At 46.3% G+C, this 20,589-nt stretch overlaps 1 protein-coding gene across 2 annotated transcripts in view; it reads left to right on the forward strand.

The window, feature by feature from the left end:
• The window catches only part of GRAP2 (GRB2 related adaptor protein 2), a 41,390-nt gene extending 23,082 nt beyond the window's left edge, over nucleotides 1-18,308 (forward strand). For both annotated transcript variants that reach the window (XM_007503158.3, XM_001364646.4), the window contains 5 exons: nucleotides 438-557; nucleotides 10,045-10,213; nucleotides 12,554-12,856; nucleotides 13,885-13,998; nucleotides 17,451-18,308. In XM_007503158.3, the coding sequence (XP_007503220.2) occupies nucleotides 438-557; nucleotides 10,045-10,213; nucleotides 12,554-12,856; nucleotides 13,885-13,998; nucleotides 17,451-17,630 (886 nt within the window). In that variant the 3' untranslated portion in view covers nucleotides 17,631-18,308. The remainder of the gene's footprint in view (nucleotides 1-437; nucleotides 558-10,044; nucleotides 10,214-12,553; nucleotides 12,857-13,884; nucleotides 13,999-17,450) is intronic.
• The last annotated feature ends 2,281 nt before the right edge of the window (nucleotides 18,309-20,589 follow it).

Consider the following 20,589-nt stretch of genomic DNA (forward strand, 5'->3'; position numbering starts at 1 on the left):
CTCTCCCCCTTTGTAATTATCCAGTCCTGAGGCCTGAGCCCAAAGAACCAGGAAGAGCAGATTGGCTCTCTGGCTCATCCTCCCTGCAGCCCTTCTCACACCGCAGCTGGTCTTTATGCCCCTTCCAGCAATGACTCACTCCCCCATTGTCTTGATTCTGTATGGCAATGTATTTCCATGATTCAAGGTTTCCCAGCTAGAGAAATCCATCTTCATGGTAGGAAAGAAAAAGGAGGAGAATTACTCACTGCTGGCAGATTTGCTCCTGGAGCATTGGTTTGTCTCAGAAGAAGGCATTTCTTCCAGCCCCTTGTCCATCTCTGCCCCCCTGCCCTGGCCCGTTTTCCCTATTCTCCTACCATCACTGCACCCTTTGCTTCTCCTTTTTCCTCCTCTTCCTCCTCATCACCGTCTCCCTGCTTTGTCCCCCTTTACAGCTGGTTTCATGAGGACATCTCCCGGCATGACGCAGAGAGCTTGCTCATGGGCAAGGACGTCGGCTCCTTCATCATCCGAGCCAGCCAGAGCTCACCTGGGGACTTCTCCATTTCTGTCAGGTACTGACGGGTACTCTCCAGAGAGCTGCCTGCTGGGCCAGAAGCCTAGCCCACTGACCCAAGGAGACATCCCTTTGGAAGTAATGAAATGTTTGAGCAGAACATGGGAGGGGGGCAGAAGCTAGAGATTGAGGCAGGTAGGGGAGAACCTAGGACTCCCAGACTCCCTCTGATCCTCCTCAAATGCCCCATAATAAATAATATATATATAATAACATAATAAAAGGACCCCCAAAGGCTCTGCTGGTGGCACCACTTGAGCCTGGACTACTCCTAGACTGCTAGAAAGGCTTCAGGTGTGGGCCTGGACTCTGTTTACATCCCAAGGTTGAACCTAGTGATGGTCAGGGAGGCTCACTAGCAGCCTGGTCCTGAGAATGGATTTCTCAGAAACAGAGCCTCCTGGGAATATCTACCAAATCTGTCTGTCCTGTAGTCAGTCAACAAGCACTTATGATATGTTTACAATTAGTCTGAGAAGGGAGCTTTACTAACTCCATTGATGAAATCGGGGAGCATGAAAGTTAATAAGATAGACTTGATTCGAGGTGCCAGAGAAATGGGCTGGTTTCCAGTCCCAGCTCAGCCATCTCATAGAATCAAGATTCAGGGATTAGCTCCAGAATTGCACCAGAAATTAATTGACTTGCCTAAGGTTACACAGGGAGTAAGTGGCAGAGGTGGGATTTGAACTCAATCCCCAGGACTCAGGGCTGCATCTGGGTCATCTTGGGCAGATTAATTTTTTTTTAAACCCTTACCTTCCATCTTGGAGTCAATACTGTGTATTGGCTCCAAGGCAGAAGAGTGGTAAGGGCTAGGCAATGGGAGTCAAGTGACTTGCCCAGGGTCACACAGCTGGGAACTGTCTGAGGTCAGATTTGAACCTAGGACTTCCCGTCTCTAGGCTTCACTCTCAATCCACTGAGCTACCCATCTGCCCCCAGCTTCCTCCTCTTTAAATCAAGAGAACTACCAAAAGATCTCTGAGGTCCTTTCCAGCTTTAACTCTTAGGAGTGTGGATACCAGCTAAAGAGCAGGAGTCCTCTCCTGGGAAGTGTCCTACAGGCCTGTGGCAGTCAGTCTGGTGAAGCATAAACTTAGATGCAAAAAAATAAAGTCTAGAATAACAAAGGAAACCCATTGCATGGATTTGTTTTTGTTCAGTTCTTCCAGCTATGTCTGACCCTGTTTGGGATTTTCTTGGCAAAGATCCTGAAGTGGTTTGTTATGTTCTTCTCTAGCTCATTTGACAGATGAGGAAACTGAGGCAAACAAGGTGAAGTGACTTACCCAGGGTTACATAGCTAGTAAGTGTCTGAGGCCAGATTTGAACTCAGGAAGTTGAGTTCTCCTGACTCCAGGTCCAATGCTCTATCCACTATACTACAATTGTCCAATTATTTTTTTTTAACCATATTCATAAAGGATGGAATTCTAAGACTGGAAGCCCTGAGTCTAAAGAAATCCTACCTCTGATACTTAAAGCTATGAAGTCCCAGACACAGGATCTGAGCCTCAATTTTCCAATCTGTAAAATGAGAATATTAATTCCCAGAGAACCTTCCTTTCTGAATTGTTGTGAGAATCCAGCGAGATAGACAAAATGAAAGCATGACAGATGAGGCAGCAGAGTATAGTAGGAAGCACAATGGCTCTGGAGAAGACCCAGGTTTAAATCCCACTTCTGCTGCTTGCTACCTATATGATCTTAGATAAAGCACTTTCCTTCTCTTGGCCTCAGTATCCTTCTCTGTAAAATGAGGCAGTTGGACTAGACAATGTGTGAGGTCCCTTCCAGCCCTAGAGCTATTTGCTCTTGTGGCTATTAAACTAGGTGATCTTAGGCAAGTCACTTAAAAGCAGTACTGTGCCCCAGTTTCCTCATCTGTAAAATGAAGAAATTGTACTGGATCAAATGAGATAGAAAATAAATGAAAAATGCTTTGCAAACATTCAGGGCTTCATAAACTAGCCAATACTATGGTTATTAGATAGATATTAGATGTTTCTTCCATTTCTAAATACATGATCTTATATGAGTTCCTAAAGATAAGATGATGACATGAAAATATGAATTGTTAAGGATAGTTGGCTTTGTTTAGCACTTTAACATTTGGAAAGCTCTTTGCATCCAGCTAGATGTCAAAGTGGATAAGCTGCTCCAGTATCAGGAAGACCTGAGTTCAAGTTTAGCCTCAGGTTAGTTGTATAACTCTACTTGACTCAGTTTCCTTAATTGTAAAATGGGGATAGAACAGAACTTCTTCCCAGTGTTGTTGTGAGAATCCAATGAGGTAATATTTGTAAAGTACTTGAGAGATATTGGTTATTATAATGAGCTATTATCTCATTAAATTCTCACAACGGCCCCATGAATATCATTCCTACTACTCCCATTTTCCAGATAAAGAAACTGAGGCTGAGATATTGTATTACCTACACAGAGTCACACAACTATCAAATGCCAGAGTCGAAATTTGAATTCAGATCTTCCTGGCCCCAAGTTCGTAGTTCAGTCCACGACACATCTAGCATAGCCATGGTATTGGCCAAAGCCTAGAAAGCTGAACAGGAAGGTCAAAGATGGCAAATCCTCAGCGCTTTAGGGAACCATGTCCAAGTGTTCAGGGAGGAAATGGAGCCCTTGCAGCCTGCTTTCTTCAAGGCCAAGAGCAAGGACGAAGACTCACCAGAGAAAGCTGCTTTAAGCCCCTTGTATTGCAGCAGGAGGGAGAAGGAGGGAGCTCCTCCCAATTCCCCATTATTTCTTAAACAATTGCTGCTTTATTACTTTTAAGCACTCTAATCACAATCTAGGTTAACAAAGTGCTGCCAAATAGGAGCCCTGTGGAGGTCTGGTTTAATATTATTGTTATGTTGATTGCAAATCATTTCTATTTCCACCCACAGAGAAATGATTTGTAATTAGCATAACAACAACTTCCATCCAACTGTGGGCTTGCCAAAGTGTTTGAATATAGTTTCCTCCCTTTAGCAGGTTAAACATTCCCCTTGAAGGTGGCTGAATAAAGATCCATGGAGTAGAGCTGAACTGAATTCCTTGGAGGTGAAAGAACACTTCAGTGCCCCTTAGAACGTTAAGTTGTTGCAGGGTCTTGGACGTCAGTTTCTGCATCTGTTAAATAAGAAGCACAGACTAGTCCCAGCTCCATGATGGATCAGAGCACGTGTTCACTGGTTACTAGGTGTCGGCACTGCTTACTAAGTGTCAGGCAGTGGGGATACAAAGACTGAAAAAGAAACAGTCCTGCCCTCTGCTGGTTCACTCTCTGCAGAGACAAAGTCCTCATTTGTTTTCTTAGCAAATGCTTCTTTCAGCCTGAAACTGTCACAAACTCCAAATCTAAATTAACCCACTTTGCCTAGAGTGCCACAGATGAGCCATGTTGTTTCTAGTTTGGCCAAAATACATATCCCAGGCAGTGCAGTATAGTGGATAGAGTATTTGACCTGGATTCAGGAAGACCTAAGTTCAAATCCAGCCTGAGGCATTTACTAGCTGCATGACCCTGAGCAAGTCACTTCACCCTGTTTGCCTCAGTTTCCTCATCTGTCAAATGAGCTGCAGGAGGAAATAGCAAACCACTTCAATATCTTTGCCAAGAAAACCCCAAATGAGGTCACAAAGAGTTGGGCATGACTAAAAAAAAAAGACTCAACAACATCTAAGCCATAAATCAGTTGCAATATGCTTCTGTGAAAGAAGAGTTGCCACACCAGGAATCTCCCTTGATAGGTTCCAGAAAAACAACGCATAAGAATGTAAAGCCTTAGAGGTCCTGACATTAACTTTCTTTATCACCTTGAAAGCCTCTTTTCCCTTCCAGGACTCAGTTTCATCATCTGTAAAAGGAAGGGATAAAATTAGATGATTTTGGGGGTCCTTATAGAATATGGCATCCTACCTCCTCCCTGAGTTCTGTTCCTTCTGTAAAATGAAGGGAGAGAGGGAAGGAAGGATAGATTTGAATCCTGCCTCCGATACTTCCTAGCTGTATGATCCGGGGGGACAAGTTCCATATTCCTGTGAGCCTCAGTTTCCTCTTCCTTCCAGTTGGGTACGATGACCTCTGAGGTCCCTTCCCGACATCCCTACATCTACGAGCCTATGACTTCCTTGTTCGAGGCAGATTGAATCTACCTTTTCCCAGAGTCCAGCTGGCCCCAGGATTTGTGAGATCACAGGGGCCTTTTGGCTTCTCCTTCATCTCTCAATCTTGTTAACTTTGCCTTAGTTACAATTCCAAACCATCTGCAATGAGGGCATGGGAGGGCCGCCTCCTTTTGCAATGCGGCTTCTCATTAGCGTGGCTGATGTCTTATGATTATCTCCTTGGACAGATCATAAATCTTGGGCAGGGATGTTTCATCATGCAGCCGAGAGCCCCATCTCTTTATCACTTGTACCTCTCTCCCCTTCCTTAGTCTAGATAACTAAGTGTTTGGCAGGCATCTATCTGGAATAGCTGCTCTGACAGCTATTATATATATAGATAAGATAGCAAAGTATCTTATTCGAAAGGCTCCCAGCTGGCCAGTTGTGACCAGCAGCAGAACCGGAGCTGTCTCTAGAATGACCCCATTTAGGGTTTTCTTGGCAAAATACTAGAGTGCTTTGCCATTCCTTTTCCAGTTCATTTTTACAGATGAAGAAACTGAGGCAGATTGAGTTCATTGACTTGCCTAGAATTACAGAGCTAGTAAATATCTGAGGTCAAATTTGAACTCAGGTCCTCCCGACTCCAGGTCCAGCACTCTATCCACTATGCCAGCAAGCTGCCCTTCTTTCAAAAGAAGAGTGGATCAGGGGCTGTGCCACAGGGCTCAGCGAGGAGGGGCAGATGACTGTGTCTTCAGTCCTCTCTCCCATGACTGCCCCATGTGCTCACTTTTCAGCTGCTTCAAGAGTTGCAGGTTTGTGATCCATTTAGACAGCTCAGACCCTGACCTTCAGCCTGGAATCATCCTGCTAATAAAAGTGTGATTGTTTATTGGCTTGAACCCTTCGATTAAAGTTGGCAAAAGAGTGATGGTAGCCTCCTTGGGATACATCCCCCCCCCACTCCTCTTCTTCCTCCTCTCCCCAAGCCTATTAATGAATCATGTAGGGTGGAAATGGAAAGAGCTGCTGCCTCCCAGAAATGAAGTTAATAACAATCAGAGCAGACAGCTAGAGAGCTCTTAACAATTTACAGAGCCCCTTCCCATCCATTATCTCATTGAAACCTCACTGCAGCCCTGTCAGACAGGCAAGGCAGGGGTGGCGCACAGGGAAGGGAAAGAGGAGGGATCTCAGAGCCAATTAGACCTGAGCTTGACGTTCAGATCTAGTACTTACTAGTCGTGTGACCCCTTCTCTGAGCCTCAATGTCATCATCTGCAAAATGGGCTTAAACAAGAACCCGCTATCTCTCCTCTCTAAGCACTTGCATTGGCCATCCCTGATTCCTGGGTTGCCCTCTCTATTCGATTTTGCCTCTTAAAATCCTGAGTTTCCTTCAAAGTTCAGATTCCTTTATAAGGCCTTTCCCAGTTCCACCCAGCCATCCAAGTTGATAGTTGAAAAGTGGTTCAGCAGATAAGGCACTGAGTACCAACCCCACACATACTAGCTGTGTGACCCTGGACAAGTCACAACTTCTCTTTGCCTCAGTTTCCTCTTCTACAAAATGTGAGGTTTAGATTCTGGGGCCTTTGAGGTCTCTTTGAGCTCTACATCTAAGATTCTAGTGCCTCCCCCCCCCTCCAATCATCTTGTATCTATTTGTATGTACCCACATATGTCCGTATTATCTCCCCTCACTAGAATGTAGGTTCCTTCAAGGCAAAGACTTTCACTTTTCTTTTTGTAGCTCTAATACCTGGCATACTACCTGGAACGTTATTATTGTTCCATTGTTTCAAGCTAGTCCAACTCTTTGTTTTTTGGGGTTTCTTGGCATTTGGGGTTTTCTTGGCAAGGTTTGCTATCTCCTTCTCCAGCCCATTTTCCACATAAGGAAACAGAAGCAGACAGGGTTCAGTGACTTTCCCAAGGCCACACAACTAGGTTTCTGAGACCAGATTTGATCACCTGATTCCAGCCCCAGCACTCTATCCCCTGCACCACCTAGCTGCCTAGAACACAGTAGGCACTTAATAAATGCTTATCCATCCATTGATTGATTGATTCAGTAGACATTAAGAGCCTGTTATATTTCAAGCATTATGCTATACTCTAGGCATTAAAGGACAGAATATTCTCTGCCTTCAAGGAGATTATATTCTATGGGAGTTAAGCCCAGCCCTCTCAATGTGTCTTTCTTCATTTTTTCCAAGCATTTATTTTCTCCCCTTCCCATCCCTTCCCCCATTGAACATTTTTTTTAAGAACAACAGTCCCACTCAGCAACTAGGTGGCAGAGTGGACATAGCATAAGACCTGGAATCAGAAGGACCTGGGTTCAAATCTGAACTCAGACACTTCCTAGCTGTGTTACCCTGGGCAAGTCAACCCCATTTGCCTAGCCCCTTTGTCCCAGAGTTGTTATTAGGGCAGAAGGTAAGGGTTTAAAAAAAAAAAGACTAATGATCTCACTACAAATATTCCTAATCACCAGGATTGGCTAAGAACAAACATCCATTTTGGGTCCCTTGCCTGCCTGGAAGTAGAAGGAAGGTAGCTTGTGTCATCATGGCCTTCTTTTCTCCTAGCCCAAAGACCAGGGAAGCAAATCCAGTTGTTCTACCCCCTGTATCCTCCTCTTCTTTTAATCAAGACTTCTGATGGCTCATGGAACTCCAGTCTTTAAGCTGGAAGGGATCTCAAAGGCCATTGAGCCATCTCCAATGGCGGCTGAGATGCCTCCCTTCAACGTCCCCTACAAGAGACTCTCCAGCCTTTCTTGGCGACCTCTAAGAGGGAAAACCTTGAGGCTGCCCACTCTGCTTTAAGAAACTTTTCTGACATGCCTTCTTGCCTTTTCCCTTATAACTGCTAATTCTACCCTCTGAGGTTAAGCAGAATGAAGTCTAATCTCTCTAAGGGTCCAAGAACTGTAGGTTTCTGAGGATTCATATATTGGCATCCCAGTATTTCCTATGGTACCAGTTTCATACGAGATGCTTAATAACTAGATCTAAATATTTGGAAAAACATTAATTGCTCATAGGTAGAATGAGCCAATATAATAAAAATGACAATCCTACCTAAGTTAATTTACTTATTCAGTGCCAGCCCTATCAAATTGCCCCAAAACTATGTTAGAGGATTAGAAAGAATAATAACAAATTCATCCAGAAGAACATAAGAGATCCTAAATAAATCAGCAGCTAGGGGGAGACACAGTGCGCAGGAGTCTGGAAGACAGGAGTTCAAAGCCAGCCTCAGAGTCTGAACAAGTCCTGGGTCCAACTCTCCAAAAGTCATTCTCTGCCTGAGTTTCCACATCTGTAAAATAGGGATGATGAAAACACCTACTTCCCAAAGTTGTGGAAATCGAGTGAGAAAGCACTTTTGTAAACATGCTTTATAAACCTTAAAGCACTATATTAATGCTAATTAATATTAGCTGTTAGAAATTTTGATTGACTAATTAGAGAAGGTCCCCATTAGTGAGTCCTGGGCAATTTATCTAGTCATTTATTTAGTGTTGGAAGGAATTTTAGAGGTCATCTAGTTCAGCACCTTCATTTGACAAGGGAATGAATGAAAGAATAAATGAATGGATGGATGGATGGATGGATGGATGGATGGATGGATGGATGGATGGATGAGTGAGTGAATGGATGGATTTCCCAAATTCTTACTATGTCCAAAGCACTGTGCTAAGTCGGGATACAAGCAGAGAGTAGTCCCTGCTTTCTAAATGCTCCCATTCTCAGAGGGGAGAAAACACAGTTTCAAGTCAGATACAGGCAGACCTGTTACTGTGGGGAATTCCTGAATCTCAGAACTTATCCAGTCTAATCTGTACTTGTAATGATTATTCAGAAAAAATCGTAGCTAATTTTTCCATGTCCCTTTAAGTTTTGCAAAACACTTTAAATATATTATCTCATTTCACCTTCACAACAACCCTGGGAGGGAGGTGCTGTTATTATCCCTATTTTACAGATGAAGAAACTAAAGCAGAGGTTAAGTGACTTATCCAGGGTCACCCAGCTAATAAGTATCTGAGACAAACTTTGTATTTAGCTGGTCTTCTTCCCCTTATCTTGACATTTCATACAGCAAACAAAGGGGTAGGATTCTATCTTTGAGGCTCCTTTCCTCTCTTAAATACTAATCTGTGATCTTAGAATATCTGATAATCAGTCATCAAGCCCCTACCCACTTCCCCTGTAGTGATAGAAAACATTATTTTCCTTTTTTTTTTAAGCCCTTACCTTCCATCTTGTAATCAATACTATGTATTGGCTCCAAGGCAGAGGAGTGGTAAGGGCTAGGCGATGGGGGTTAAGTGACTTGCCCAGGGTCACACAGCTGGGAACCGTCTGAGGCCAGATTTGAGCCTAGGATCTCCCATCTCCAGGCCAGGCTCTCAATCCACTGAGCACCCAACTGACCCAAAACATTACTTTCCAAAGCAGTTTGTTCCATTTTTTTGTCAGTTTCAGTTATTAGGAAAGTTTTCTTAACATTAAGCTAAAATCTGATTCACTACTGTGTTTTCCACCTTCCCCCCTGCTGCCCCTCCCAACCCTATCCCCATCATTCCACTGTCTAAGCCAGGGGTCCCCAAACTTTTTACACAGCGGGTCAGTTCAAACCTAACCCTAACCCTAACCCTAACTGGACAGCAGTATACACAGTTTGGAATCCCCTCCCCCAGATCACTGCTCACCATGCTGATATTTTCCACTGTGCAGCCACATAATCCTTTGGGAAGCGCCTGTTCTAAGGCGCCATGCAAAGGATTATGTCACCGGAAGTAGTACGGCACGTGAGCAACGTTGCACCGCCACATACAGTGCTCCTCTCACTAACCACTTCCGGAAGTGTGGTGGGGGCCAGATAAATGACCTGCCCCCCACATGTGGCCTGCGGGCTGTAGTTTGGGGACCCCTGGTCTAGGGCCTACCAGAGTAAGATGAATCCTTCTCCCTAACAGCCCCTTTCAGATACTTCAGAGGCCAGATGAGGGCTGAAACTGAGTCCTTGACCCCTCTTTGGCCTCAAGGAGCTCACAGCAATGCATGCTAGTTGTTGGGGATTATTTTGTTGTGTTTTCTTTTTGTCTTCAGTAAAGATGCTGGCTTGAGTGTCCTTGACACAATCTGGCTTTCTGCTGGTGTCAAATCCCCCGTCATCATGTGGGAGGAAGTAGCCATACACACGCGCACGCACACACACACACACACACACACACACACACACCTCCTCCTGCTATCCTTGATATGGATGCTCCCAGCTCCCACAAGCATCCTTCCAGGTGAGGATCTCCTTTTATAACGGACCCTTTGGGTTCTGCTTGGGTCCAGGCACGAAGACGATGTCCAACACTTCAAAGTCATGAGAGATGCCAAGGGCCACTACTTCCTGTGGACAGAGAAGTTTCAGTCTCTGAACCAGCTGGTGAATTTCTATCGGACTTCCTCCATCTCAAAGCAGAAGCAAATCTACCTGAGGGATGGTGGCCGAGAAGAGCAGGTAGGACACGGGGACACCCCTGGTGGAACCCTGGGGAGGAAGGCCATCAGACTGGAGGGTGCCAGTTTACAAGACAGTGAGTTAACAATGAATCAGCCACTCTGTGCTGGGCACTGAGGTAAGTGCTGGGGCAAAACGATCAAGAGGCAGAAAGAAAGAAGGGCAAAAAGAGTCCCTGGCCTCAAAAAGCTTGCATTCTAATGGAATGGAAGGAAGCCTTGCCTATGGCAGGTGCTTAATTAATGCTCCAGATTGGATTTGGGGAGGGGAGACAGAGTGCAGAGACTAGAGGCAAACAGGGCAAATGAGAGGTAATAAAATGAAGGCACTGAGGGCCTGGCAGGATGGTCATGGGATCAGGAAAAACTTCAGACAAAAAGTAGAATTTGAGCTGAGTCTTGAAGGAATCCAGGAGGCAGAGGGGAAGGAGAAGGAGCCTTCCAGGCATGCGGAACAGCAGAGAAAGGAGATGAAGAATCTCTAGCCTTTGCTAGCCTCACATCACTTCAGTTTCCTCATCTTTAAAATGAGGACAAAATGTCCTAATGGATAGAGAGCCAGCTCAGAGGACCTGTATTCAAGTCCTGCCTTTGCCACATATTGGCCACATCACTATAGGCAAGTCTCTTGATCTCTCTGGGACTTGGTTTCCTTCTTGATCAAAGGGGAGGGGTTGGAGCAGATGCTAGAAATGTCATGATTCTGGGGAAAGACCATTAGGGCAGGAGTCGAAGGATTTGGGTTCAAATCTTACCTCTGTTACTTATCACCTTGGCTAACTCCAGCAAGTCAGTTCTGTGTCTAGGCCTCAGTTTCCTCCTCTATAAAATGAAAGAGGTTGGGATAAATGACCTCCCAGGTCCCTTCTAGCTACAGATTTGGGATCCTATGACAACCTCAAAGCTCCCGTAGGAGAATAGTACATTGTAACCCTTATGGTGAGATATGGAAATGCAAGGGGCTATAATTTATAGGTTTAATTAGCACAACCATTCTATCATAAACTATAAACTAATTTTAGGAGCATTAGCATAAGGCTAAGGGCAGTTCCTGGGAAAGGGGCATTGGCAGGAGCTGTAGAAAGGATTCAAAGGCTCAGCATTGGAGCAGTACAGGGGGAAGGAAAATCTTCCTGGTCCAATGGGCAAGTGGTGTCCAGCCTGAAAAACCTGACAAGAGAGGACAAGAGAGGTTTGTCACAAAGGCCACACCCCAGTTCAGGGAGAAAAAGATGAGGCAGCTTCAATTTCAGAAGGTTCCTTGAATAATACAGTAGAAAGAGCATTAACTGTGGAGTCAGAAAACCTGGGTTCAATCCCCACCTCTGACTCTCACTGTATTTGAGTTAGGCAAGTCACTGCACTTCTCCTGGGGGCTCAGTTTCCTCCTCTATAAAAATGAGAGCATTGGACTAGATGGTCTTAAAGGTCCCTTTGAGCTCTAGATCCATGAATCTGGGAATGAATAAAGGTTTCAGATTCCCAGGATGTTTACTTCGGGTACAAGGCACATGTTCCATGACATTTTCTCTGATAGTTACAGTTGGCACAGAATTGACTAGAAAGCCCTAGAATAAGAATAAATCTAGAACTAGAAGGAACTTCCCAAAAGGGGAATGGGGAGAGAAGCTGACATTACCTAATGGCCATTGAAAGTCTGAGTTTATAAGGGGGGATGCCAGGCATGGGAATTTCTCAAGTTTAATGCAGCCTTAGTATGTCTGGGAAATTTGGGGGTCTCTCTCCTTATGAAAAGTGCAGGAATTGGAAAGGAGCACACAACACCCACTTCTTGGCCTTCTGGCAATCATGGAAGAAAGCCCCAGGAGACCCAAACCCAATGTCTAGCACTATTCCTGGAACATAATGACTTGACAAGGATCAGGAAAAGACTGATGCTTCATAGGTGAACCTGGCAGCTGGTTGGGAAAATAGCCCATATCACTTTGCCTCCTTGTACCTCAGTTTCTCCATCTGTAAACTGGTAGTTAATATTCGTGTTGGGTTTTTGTGGGGAATGTTCTGAATAAGCCAAGGACTTGAGAGACATGAAATCAAGTCCCACCTCTGCCATTTTATTACCTGTATGACTTGGGCAAGTAAGTCATTTCTGGACCCGTTTCTTCTTCTGTAAAAATGAGAGGATTGGACTAGCCAACCTCTGAAGTCCCTTCCAAGTCTAATTTTATGATCTTATGACTTCTCTCTGAACCTCAGGTTCCTCCTCTGTGAAATAAGACAGTTGGGCTAGAGGTTCTCAGAGGTCCCATCCAGGTCCAGATGTAGCCTCCTACAGCAAAGCATCAGATGTGACCTATGGTTCCCTTTGTTATTCTTCCAGGACCGGTGGGGTGGGAGCCTAGAACGACGGCTCCAGGAAGGGCTTCACATCAGCGGAGGTGTTGGAGAAGAGACTCGTCCTTCGACAAATAGGAAACAATCTGATCACCCTCCTGCCCTGCAATCTCACTATCAGGCGCAGCAGCCATCACCACACCAGCAGCAACCAATGCCACTGCCATCACTGCAGCAACATCAGCAGCAGCAGCAGCAGCTGACCACAGCGGTGCCTCAGCAGTACCAACAGCAGCAGCAGCAGCAGCAGCAGCAACAGCGGTACCAGCAGCATCACCAACTCCAGCCGGTACTCTAAGAGAAGTCTGGGGCGGGATCTAAGGCAGGACCAACACTGGTCTGGTCCCTACTGTCAGGCAAAAGGGGAAAGGAGGTCAGACTTGGGGTCAGGAGGCCACAGATTCAGCTCTTCCCTCTCACACTGACCCCCATGTAGCCCTGGGTGAGTCACTTATTTCTCTGTTTCCTCATCTGTTACATGGGAATACCTCCCAGGGTTGTTGTGAGGATGAAAGGAGAGGCAATAAATAGTAAGCCTATAGGATGTTCTCCCAGTGCTAAGTAATGAGGAAGAAAGAAGAGTCAGAGGCAATGCCTTTGGTTTAGAGCCCCCTGGGTGCTCTCAGCAGAGAACCCCTTAACCCAAGCCAAGAGTTCTTGGAGGTAGCTGGGAGTTTGGCCTGAGATGCAGTCTATCCAGATGCCTCAAAAGCTAGAGTCCTGGGAAGCTAGCCTTGGGGCATGTAAGTTCTGTCAAGTCTTCCTAAACTGGGCAAGCTTCCTTTGGGGTTCAGAGGGGATGGAGGGATGAAGAGTATGAGTGGAATGGCCCAGCCCCCGTCAGGATGGAAAATCATCTGACCATCAGAGACATAGAGGGCTTGTGGTCAAGGATGCCTGTGTCCATAGATGAGGAGAGCCTGAAGCTGATGAGGTCGTCCCCTGGAAGCATTAAAGGAGCACCTTCAGGTCTTACATCTATGTATGACACTACGACAATACTCATTCATAATAATAATAGTTATTAATTAGTTACAGAGGACTTTAAAGGCTATAAAACTTTTCCTCCTCACAACACTGCTTGGAAGGAGGTCACCAGATCACAGAATTCAAGCTGGAGGGGAACTGAGAGGTCACTGAGTCCAACTTCCTAGACAAACAAAGAAACTGAGGCCCACAGAGTTTAAATGGCTTGAGCAGGTAGCAAGTATCAGAATCTGTTATTAGATACCTTTTTACAGACGAGGAAATTGAGTCCTCTCCAAATTAGGTACCTTTTCCCCTGGATCACAGAATCTTGATGATCTCCCTCTCTAGGACCGTCGAGGTGGCAGCTTTGATGTCAATGAGGGGCGACGGATAAACCCCGAGATGAATGCTGCCCTCATGCATCGGAGACACACGGACCCTGAGCAGCTACAGATGGTTGGGGTAGGTGTCTGACTTCTCCCAGGATGGAGCTTGAAGGGCTGGGGTTGGTGAGGGAGAGAGGGAGGGAGGGAGGAGGAGGGGAAAGCTGTTCTTCTTTGGGGGTAGGGGGCAGGAAGATCAGTGGGGCAGCAGCAAGAGCCTAGATGAACCCTCCTAAACCCAGAACCAGCCCTTTTGGCCCTAGCAGAGTTGTACCTACTTTACAGAGGCAGGAAGATTCAGCCTGTTAGCCTTATATTGTATCACCCAGTCTTGTACCTACTTGCCTAGTTCCTGGCCTTGCCCCTACTGGAATGAGATCAGCTAGACACTGGCAGAAATAAGCATCCACCTGGGACACACATGCTAGGGACTCCTTCCCTTGCCCACCACCTGTCCAGTCTGTGGGCCTGGAACTTCAAGATCGAGCTGGACTCCAGCATTCTGCAGTGTCCTGGTAGAGCAGCAAAGGCCTTTGGGCACAAGGAAGAAACAGGAAGGATTCCTCCTTGAGTCATGGTTGAGTCCAGGCTCTGGATTTAGGGTCAGAGTTCAAATCTCAGCCCTGCTGCTTACTGGCCTGCAGGAAGGACTACCTAAGAAATAGTAGAATGGGCAAGCAACCTCGAATGTTGGCAGAGGGTAGGGGGTCCCCGTTGTCATAGAGAGTCTTCAGGCCATAACAGCTGGATGACCACTGTTTGGGAAATGGCCTTGGAGAAGTCCCTTCCTATTCTGACATCTAGTGACTTCTTAGCCAGGGTCCCAGTACTTTCCCACTCTCAAATCCAGTGATTCTCTTTTTTCTTTTAATATATTTTAAATCCATTAAAAATTAAATAAAATACATTGTAGGATCAATTCTAAGACAGAAGAGCAACAAGAAATAAGCAAATAGAGAAAAGTGACTGACCCACATAGCTAGGAAGTGTCTGAGGTCACATTTGAACCCAGGACCTCCCTACTCCTTGAACTCTATGGAGTGATTCTTAACCAGGGTTTCAGCGGCAAGCCTGCAATTCTGTTCTCTGTGAGGACAGGACCGGATGGCAGAGAGTGTCACTTGTGTCCTTGGACTAAGCTCAGCCCAGGGGCTTGAGAAACCAATAGAAGCCAAGGGAATTTACTCCCAGTGCACACACCCCAAGTAAGGCATTCCCACCCCCAGGGCAGCATCTGCCACAGAGACAACTCATCCCCCATCCATCCTGGCTCCATGTCAATAACAACGAGCTCTGTTGTTACAAGCTGGAGGCCTGTTTGTTTCTGTCACTGAAAAGAGACTCAAAAGTGATTTCAAGAGATTAGTTGGAGAGCAGAGACTTTCCTGGACTCCCAAGCTGGCTTTTTGATTCAAAGTAAAAAACTTTTTTAATAAGTCCCTACTATGTGATATGTGCAGGGAATACACAGACCAAAAGTAAATAGTCCCCTCAAAGAGGAGAGAGGTCATGCCTTCACAAATACCATGATAAAAAGTTTAAACAAATGAGAACACTGAGGGGCAGTTAAATGACTTAGTGAATAGAGTACCAGGCCTGACAAGAGATCCTGAGTTCAAATGTAGCCTCAGACACTTCCTAGCTACATGATCTTGGGCAAGTAACCCCCATTGCCTAGCCCTTACCACTTTTCTGCTTGGGAACCAATATTTGTTTCAATTCTAAGAGAGAAGCTAAGGGTTTCAGAGAGAGAGAGAGAGAGAGGAGAACACTGACTTGGGCCAGATGTTTCTTAGCCAGATGACTCTGGACAAGTCACTTATGTTCTTGGGATTTGGTTCTTTCATCTATAAAGTTGAGGGGCTTGGACTAGTTGGCTTCTTCCAGCTTTAGAGCTAAGCTAAGCTCTTTTATACAAAATCATCTCAGGAAGAAGAGTGAATGAGGGTGAGGGAGGAAGGGGTAGATCAGGAAAGGCACCTTGGAAGAGGGCACACCTGAGCCTTGAAGAAAGACAGGGAGTCCTGGGCACAGTAGAAAAGGAACATTTCATGTATGGGGGTTCATCTGATCAAAGGCACAGGGACTGTAGAATGGCTGTTCTGCACAGGGCATAGCTGGCAAGCCAGGCTTCCTTATCTGTGTTTGCTGAAGGCCCTTGTGTCTCAAGGGCTACTTCTGTGGTTTCAGGAGGTCAAGGAGGCTCAGTGCATACAGGAGCGAAGGTCAAGTTAGCCATCTCCCCTTCCTGCATGCTCATACATGATCCAGCTGTCCCAGAATCTCAGTGGTAGAAGGGGCTTCAGAGGCTGCCCACCCCCAAACCATACCTCAGTCAATCAATCAACAATCACTCCTAGGTGCCAGGCATTCTGTAGGTATTAGGGATTTTGTTGTTCAGGCATTTTTCAGTCATGTCTAATGCTTTGTGATCCCATTTGGGGTTTTCTTGGCAAAGATCCTGGAGAAGTTTGTCACTGCCTTCTCCAGGCCATTTTACAGCTTAGGAAATTGAGGGATACAAAGGCAAAATTGAAATAGTCCTGTCCTCAAAGAGCTTACTGTCTAATGAAATATACCTGAACGAGTAAGGGTCATGCATCTTGGCTTAAAAGCCTCCCCTAAAGGAAAGCCCATAAACTTCTCAGGCAATCCATTCCACTTCCGATAGTTCTAAGGTTTAGGCTAGAGGCAGCATGAGTCATGGAGCCAGGAAGATCTGAGTTTGAGTCTTATCTCTGACATATGTTCCTACCGCCTCTCTAAAACTTTAATTTAGAAAAGAGTTGGCCTCAGGCACTTTCTAGCTGTGTGACCCTGGGCAAGTCACTTAATCCCCATTGTCTGGGCCTTACCACCTTTCTGCCTTGGAACCAATCCTCAATTGATTCTAAGATAGAAGTATGAGGAAAGAAGGAGAAAGATAGAAAGAAAGAAAGAAAGAAAGAAAGAAAGAAAGAAAGAAAGAAAGAAAGAAAGAAAGAAAGAAAGAAAGAAAGAAAGAAAGAAAGAAAGAAAGAAAGAAAGAAAGAAAGAAAGAAAGAAAGAAAGAGAGAGAGAGAGAAAGAGAGAGAGAGAGAGAGGGAGGGAGGGAGGGAGGGAGGAAGGGAGGGAGGGAGGGAGGGAGGGAGGGAGGGAGGGAGGGAGGGAAAGAAAGGAAGGAAGGGAAGAAGGAGGGAAGGAAGGAAAGAAGGAAAAGAGAGAGAAAGAAAGAGAGAAAGAGGAAAGTTGCTGATCTGTACCAAGGGAGGGCATTTCCAAAACAGGAATCCAGGCCTGGATTAAATTTTGCTAACAAGCTTTTCCTAATGGAGCAAGAATGATTTGCTGGAGGAGGACTAGGGCCTCTCAGGTGGCATGATACACTGACATGAAGCCTTAATTTGCCTCCAGTTCCACACCATTATTCCTGGTTCTGCCCCTGGGATGGGGCCCTCAGGGAAAAGAGAAGGACTGGGGAGAGTCTGAGTCCCCTGACTCACACCAGGTCCTTTCTGCCTGCCTTTTCCCCCTCTTCCCCACCTCCTACAGAGAATACGCTGGGCCAGAGCATTGTATGACTTTGAGGCCGAGGAAGAAGATGAGCTGGGCTTCTGCACCGGTGAAGTGGTGGAAGTCCTCGACAGCTCCAACCCATCCTGGTGGACAGGCAGACTGCACAGCAGATTGGGCCTTTTTCCAGCCAACTACGTGACCCCCCTTCTCCGATGAAGCCTGTTGAACCCAAGCCCCTGGGCCAGGCCCAGAGTGGCAGACCTCTTCTGGCAGGGAAGGGGGAAGGGGTATGGGATTCTCTTGCAAAGGCATAACATGCATATTTGCATGCACACACTGTTTTATTACTGTAATTTATTGGTGAGCTGGTTGATAAATTAGTTAACATAAAAGGCACCCAGGTGGGGGTTATTTTTATTCCATTTTCCCCTCTTCTTCAGCTAGGGAGCAGAGGGTGGAGGAGAACAGTCAAATTCTAAAAGTCTCCTTAAAATCTCTCTGCCTTCTCTTCCACCCTGGTCTTGGGCTCTCCCTAAAAACAGGGAAGCAGCGCCCTTCTCCCCAAAGTGGGGTGGAGAACAACAGGGGTGGAATGGTATTTGGCCAGGGCAGGTTTTGACTTGTCACCCACTCCCTGCCCCACCACAACTCCACCAGCTGAACCTGCAAACCCCAGCTCCACTTTGGGGTTCCTGGCAGGTGCCAGCTTTCTCCTCTCCGGTGAGATGGATTCTGGGTTGTGGCCATGTAGGACAGTGACAAGGATAGAGAAGCAAAGAGCAGGGGCAGAGGGAGGCTGGGAATCAGAATAGACTTTGGACAGTCTGGCTAGTTCTTAGAATCATGTTTTTAAAATGCATACATACAATAAAATTCAGAGGATTACAAAGAAAACCAGGAATCAATTTTTTTTTTCATTCCCAAGTCCCAAGATAAGAATCCTTGTTCTAATCCAACTCTCTCATTCATGACATGCAAAATTGAGTCTCAGTGAGAGCACACAAGTAAAAAGAAGGCAGGATCTGAACCTAGATCTTCCAATACTCTTATCATTGTACCACACTGCCTCTCACCTAGAGTGAGGGAGAAGGTAAGAGTCCTAGAGATTCTGTCAGGGATAACTTAGGAAACTCTGGCTTTCCCAAGTCTCTCTTCTGAGTATCTGGTCAACACTGCACTGAGCTATTTTGTTTTCCATAAAGAGGCATTCACTTGCCACGACTCACTACACAGAAGGAGAGACTGAGGCACACTGACCAAAGCAAGGTGCAGAGCCTCAGGAGACCCAAGGACTTTTCACAATCCACTTGAACAAAAGCTTCCTTTTCCCTAAAAGGAGTAGTGTGGATTTTGTGAAGGGAACCAGAGTGAGAGCAACAGCTTTAGGGATACTCCCAAGAATTTCCCCTCTTGATTTTCTATATTTTGGAGATGTTTGTCTCAGGGCACCAAACAGAGACCTGGAATTGCTTGCTGGATTAATTAAGTGGGACCCTGGGTAGGTGTTGGGTTTGTGGGACATCCCAGACTCTGTCTGGTCACCAAAACAGCCTCTGGGATGGGGTGGTCATTTCTTTGGAGAGGGAGAAGCCCAAAGAATTCTTCCCAGACCCCCACACAACACCCACACAACGCTGGCTCTCAGTGAGAAAATCCCAAAGGTTTCTGAAGCCAGCTGGGATGGATGGCACTTGTTTAAGTGATGGGTAGGAGAGTGGGGGGGGAAGAGGAGGGGCTACTGCTGGGGAAGGGGAGTATCTGGACTCCTCAACATGTCCACACTGAGGCCACTGGAGAAGGGATTTCTCATGGTTTTACAGTAAAGTGGATGAAAGAATTGGGGCACATGTGTCATTGTGACAATGGAGAAGGCAGGGGATAGGGGGAACATTCCTCTGGCTTTTTCCCCTCTTGTCCTACTTCCTGCTGGAGGAAAAGAGGGCTGGGGGAGGAAGAGCAGCTCTGGTCCAGAAGAGGCGCCCAGTATAATGTGCGTTCTAATCGCCATGAGCCTCTGGAGAAAAAGAAGCAGAATGGAATGGGAGCAGCAGTGGGTCTAGAGGAGAGATGAGAAAATGGGGGGGGGGGGGGTGGAGGGAATGAATGATGAGAGTTTAGCAGCTCTGGGAAAGGGAAGAATGACAGGAGGTGGGGGAAACAGGAGGGGAGAGATCTCAAAAGAAAGACAAGGAGCCAGAGGTTAAGTAGGATCAACCAAGGAGAAATAGATGTAATGAGAGAGATGGGGGAGGGAGGGAAGAGAAAGCAAGAGAGGAAGGGAGGAAGGACAAAGGGAAGGAGAGAGAGGGAGAGAGATAAGACAGAGGGGAGGAGGAGAGGGAGAGAGGGGGAGAGAGAGGCACACATACAGAGAGAAGAGGAGGAGGAAGAGAGGGAGAGGAGGAAGAGACAGGGGAGGGGAGGGAGAGAGACAGAGACACACGTACACCAAGAGAGGAGGAGGAGGAAGAAAGGAAGAGAAGGAAGAGACAGGGAGAAAGAGAGGGGGGGGGAAGAAAGGGAGAGAAGGAAGAGACAGGGAGAAAGAGAGAGGGGGGGAAGAAGGAAGGAAGGAAGGAAGGAAGGAAGGAAGGAAGGAAGGAAGGAAGGAAGGAAGGAAGGAAGGAAGGAAGGAAGGAAGGAAGGAAGGAAGGAAGGAAGGAAGGAAGGAAGGAAGGAAGGAAGGAAGGAAGGAAGGAAGGAAGGAAGGAAGGAAGGAAGGAACTTTAAATTAGACCAGGAGCACCAAGGAAGACAGAAAGACAGAGGTGGGGCACAAGAGCACGAAAGAAGAGGTGCAGAGCCCTCGGGGCTATTTCTGTACATGCCATTGGAAAACACTACAGTAAATAAAAGTCAAAGGCAACATTTGGTTGCACGGTATTTGCCTACTGTGTTTCTGCATCCTGCTCCCTTTGTGGGGGATGTGAAGAGGAGGTTCAGGAGAAAGGCTGAGGCTGAGAGGGGAGAGACTCCCAGGTCTTGGTTCTTGCCTCTAATTCATATGCTCTGAGATGCTACCAAAGAGGTCTGTAATACCAGAAGGGGCCCTAGCAGGCCATCTTGCCATAGCTACCCGGGTCGGAAGCTGGAGTGAGCAGGAGGGTGACAACCTTGGGGTCCATGGGGGAGGGGACATCCTGTATTTCCTTATCTCAGGGCAGCTGACTCAGTG

Source organism: Monodelphis domestica, chromosome 5, assembly GCF_027887165.1.
Source record: "Monodelphis domestica isolate mMonDom1 chromosome 5, mMonDom1.pri, whole genome shotgun sequence".
Lineage (NCBI taxonomy): Eukaryota > Metazoa > Chordata > Mammalia > Didelphimorphia > Didelphidae > Monodelphis > Monodelphis domestica.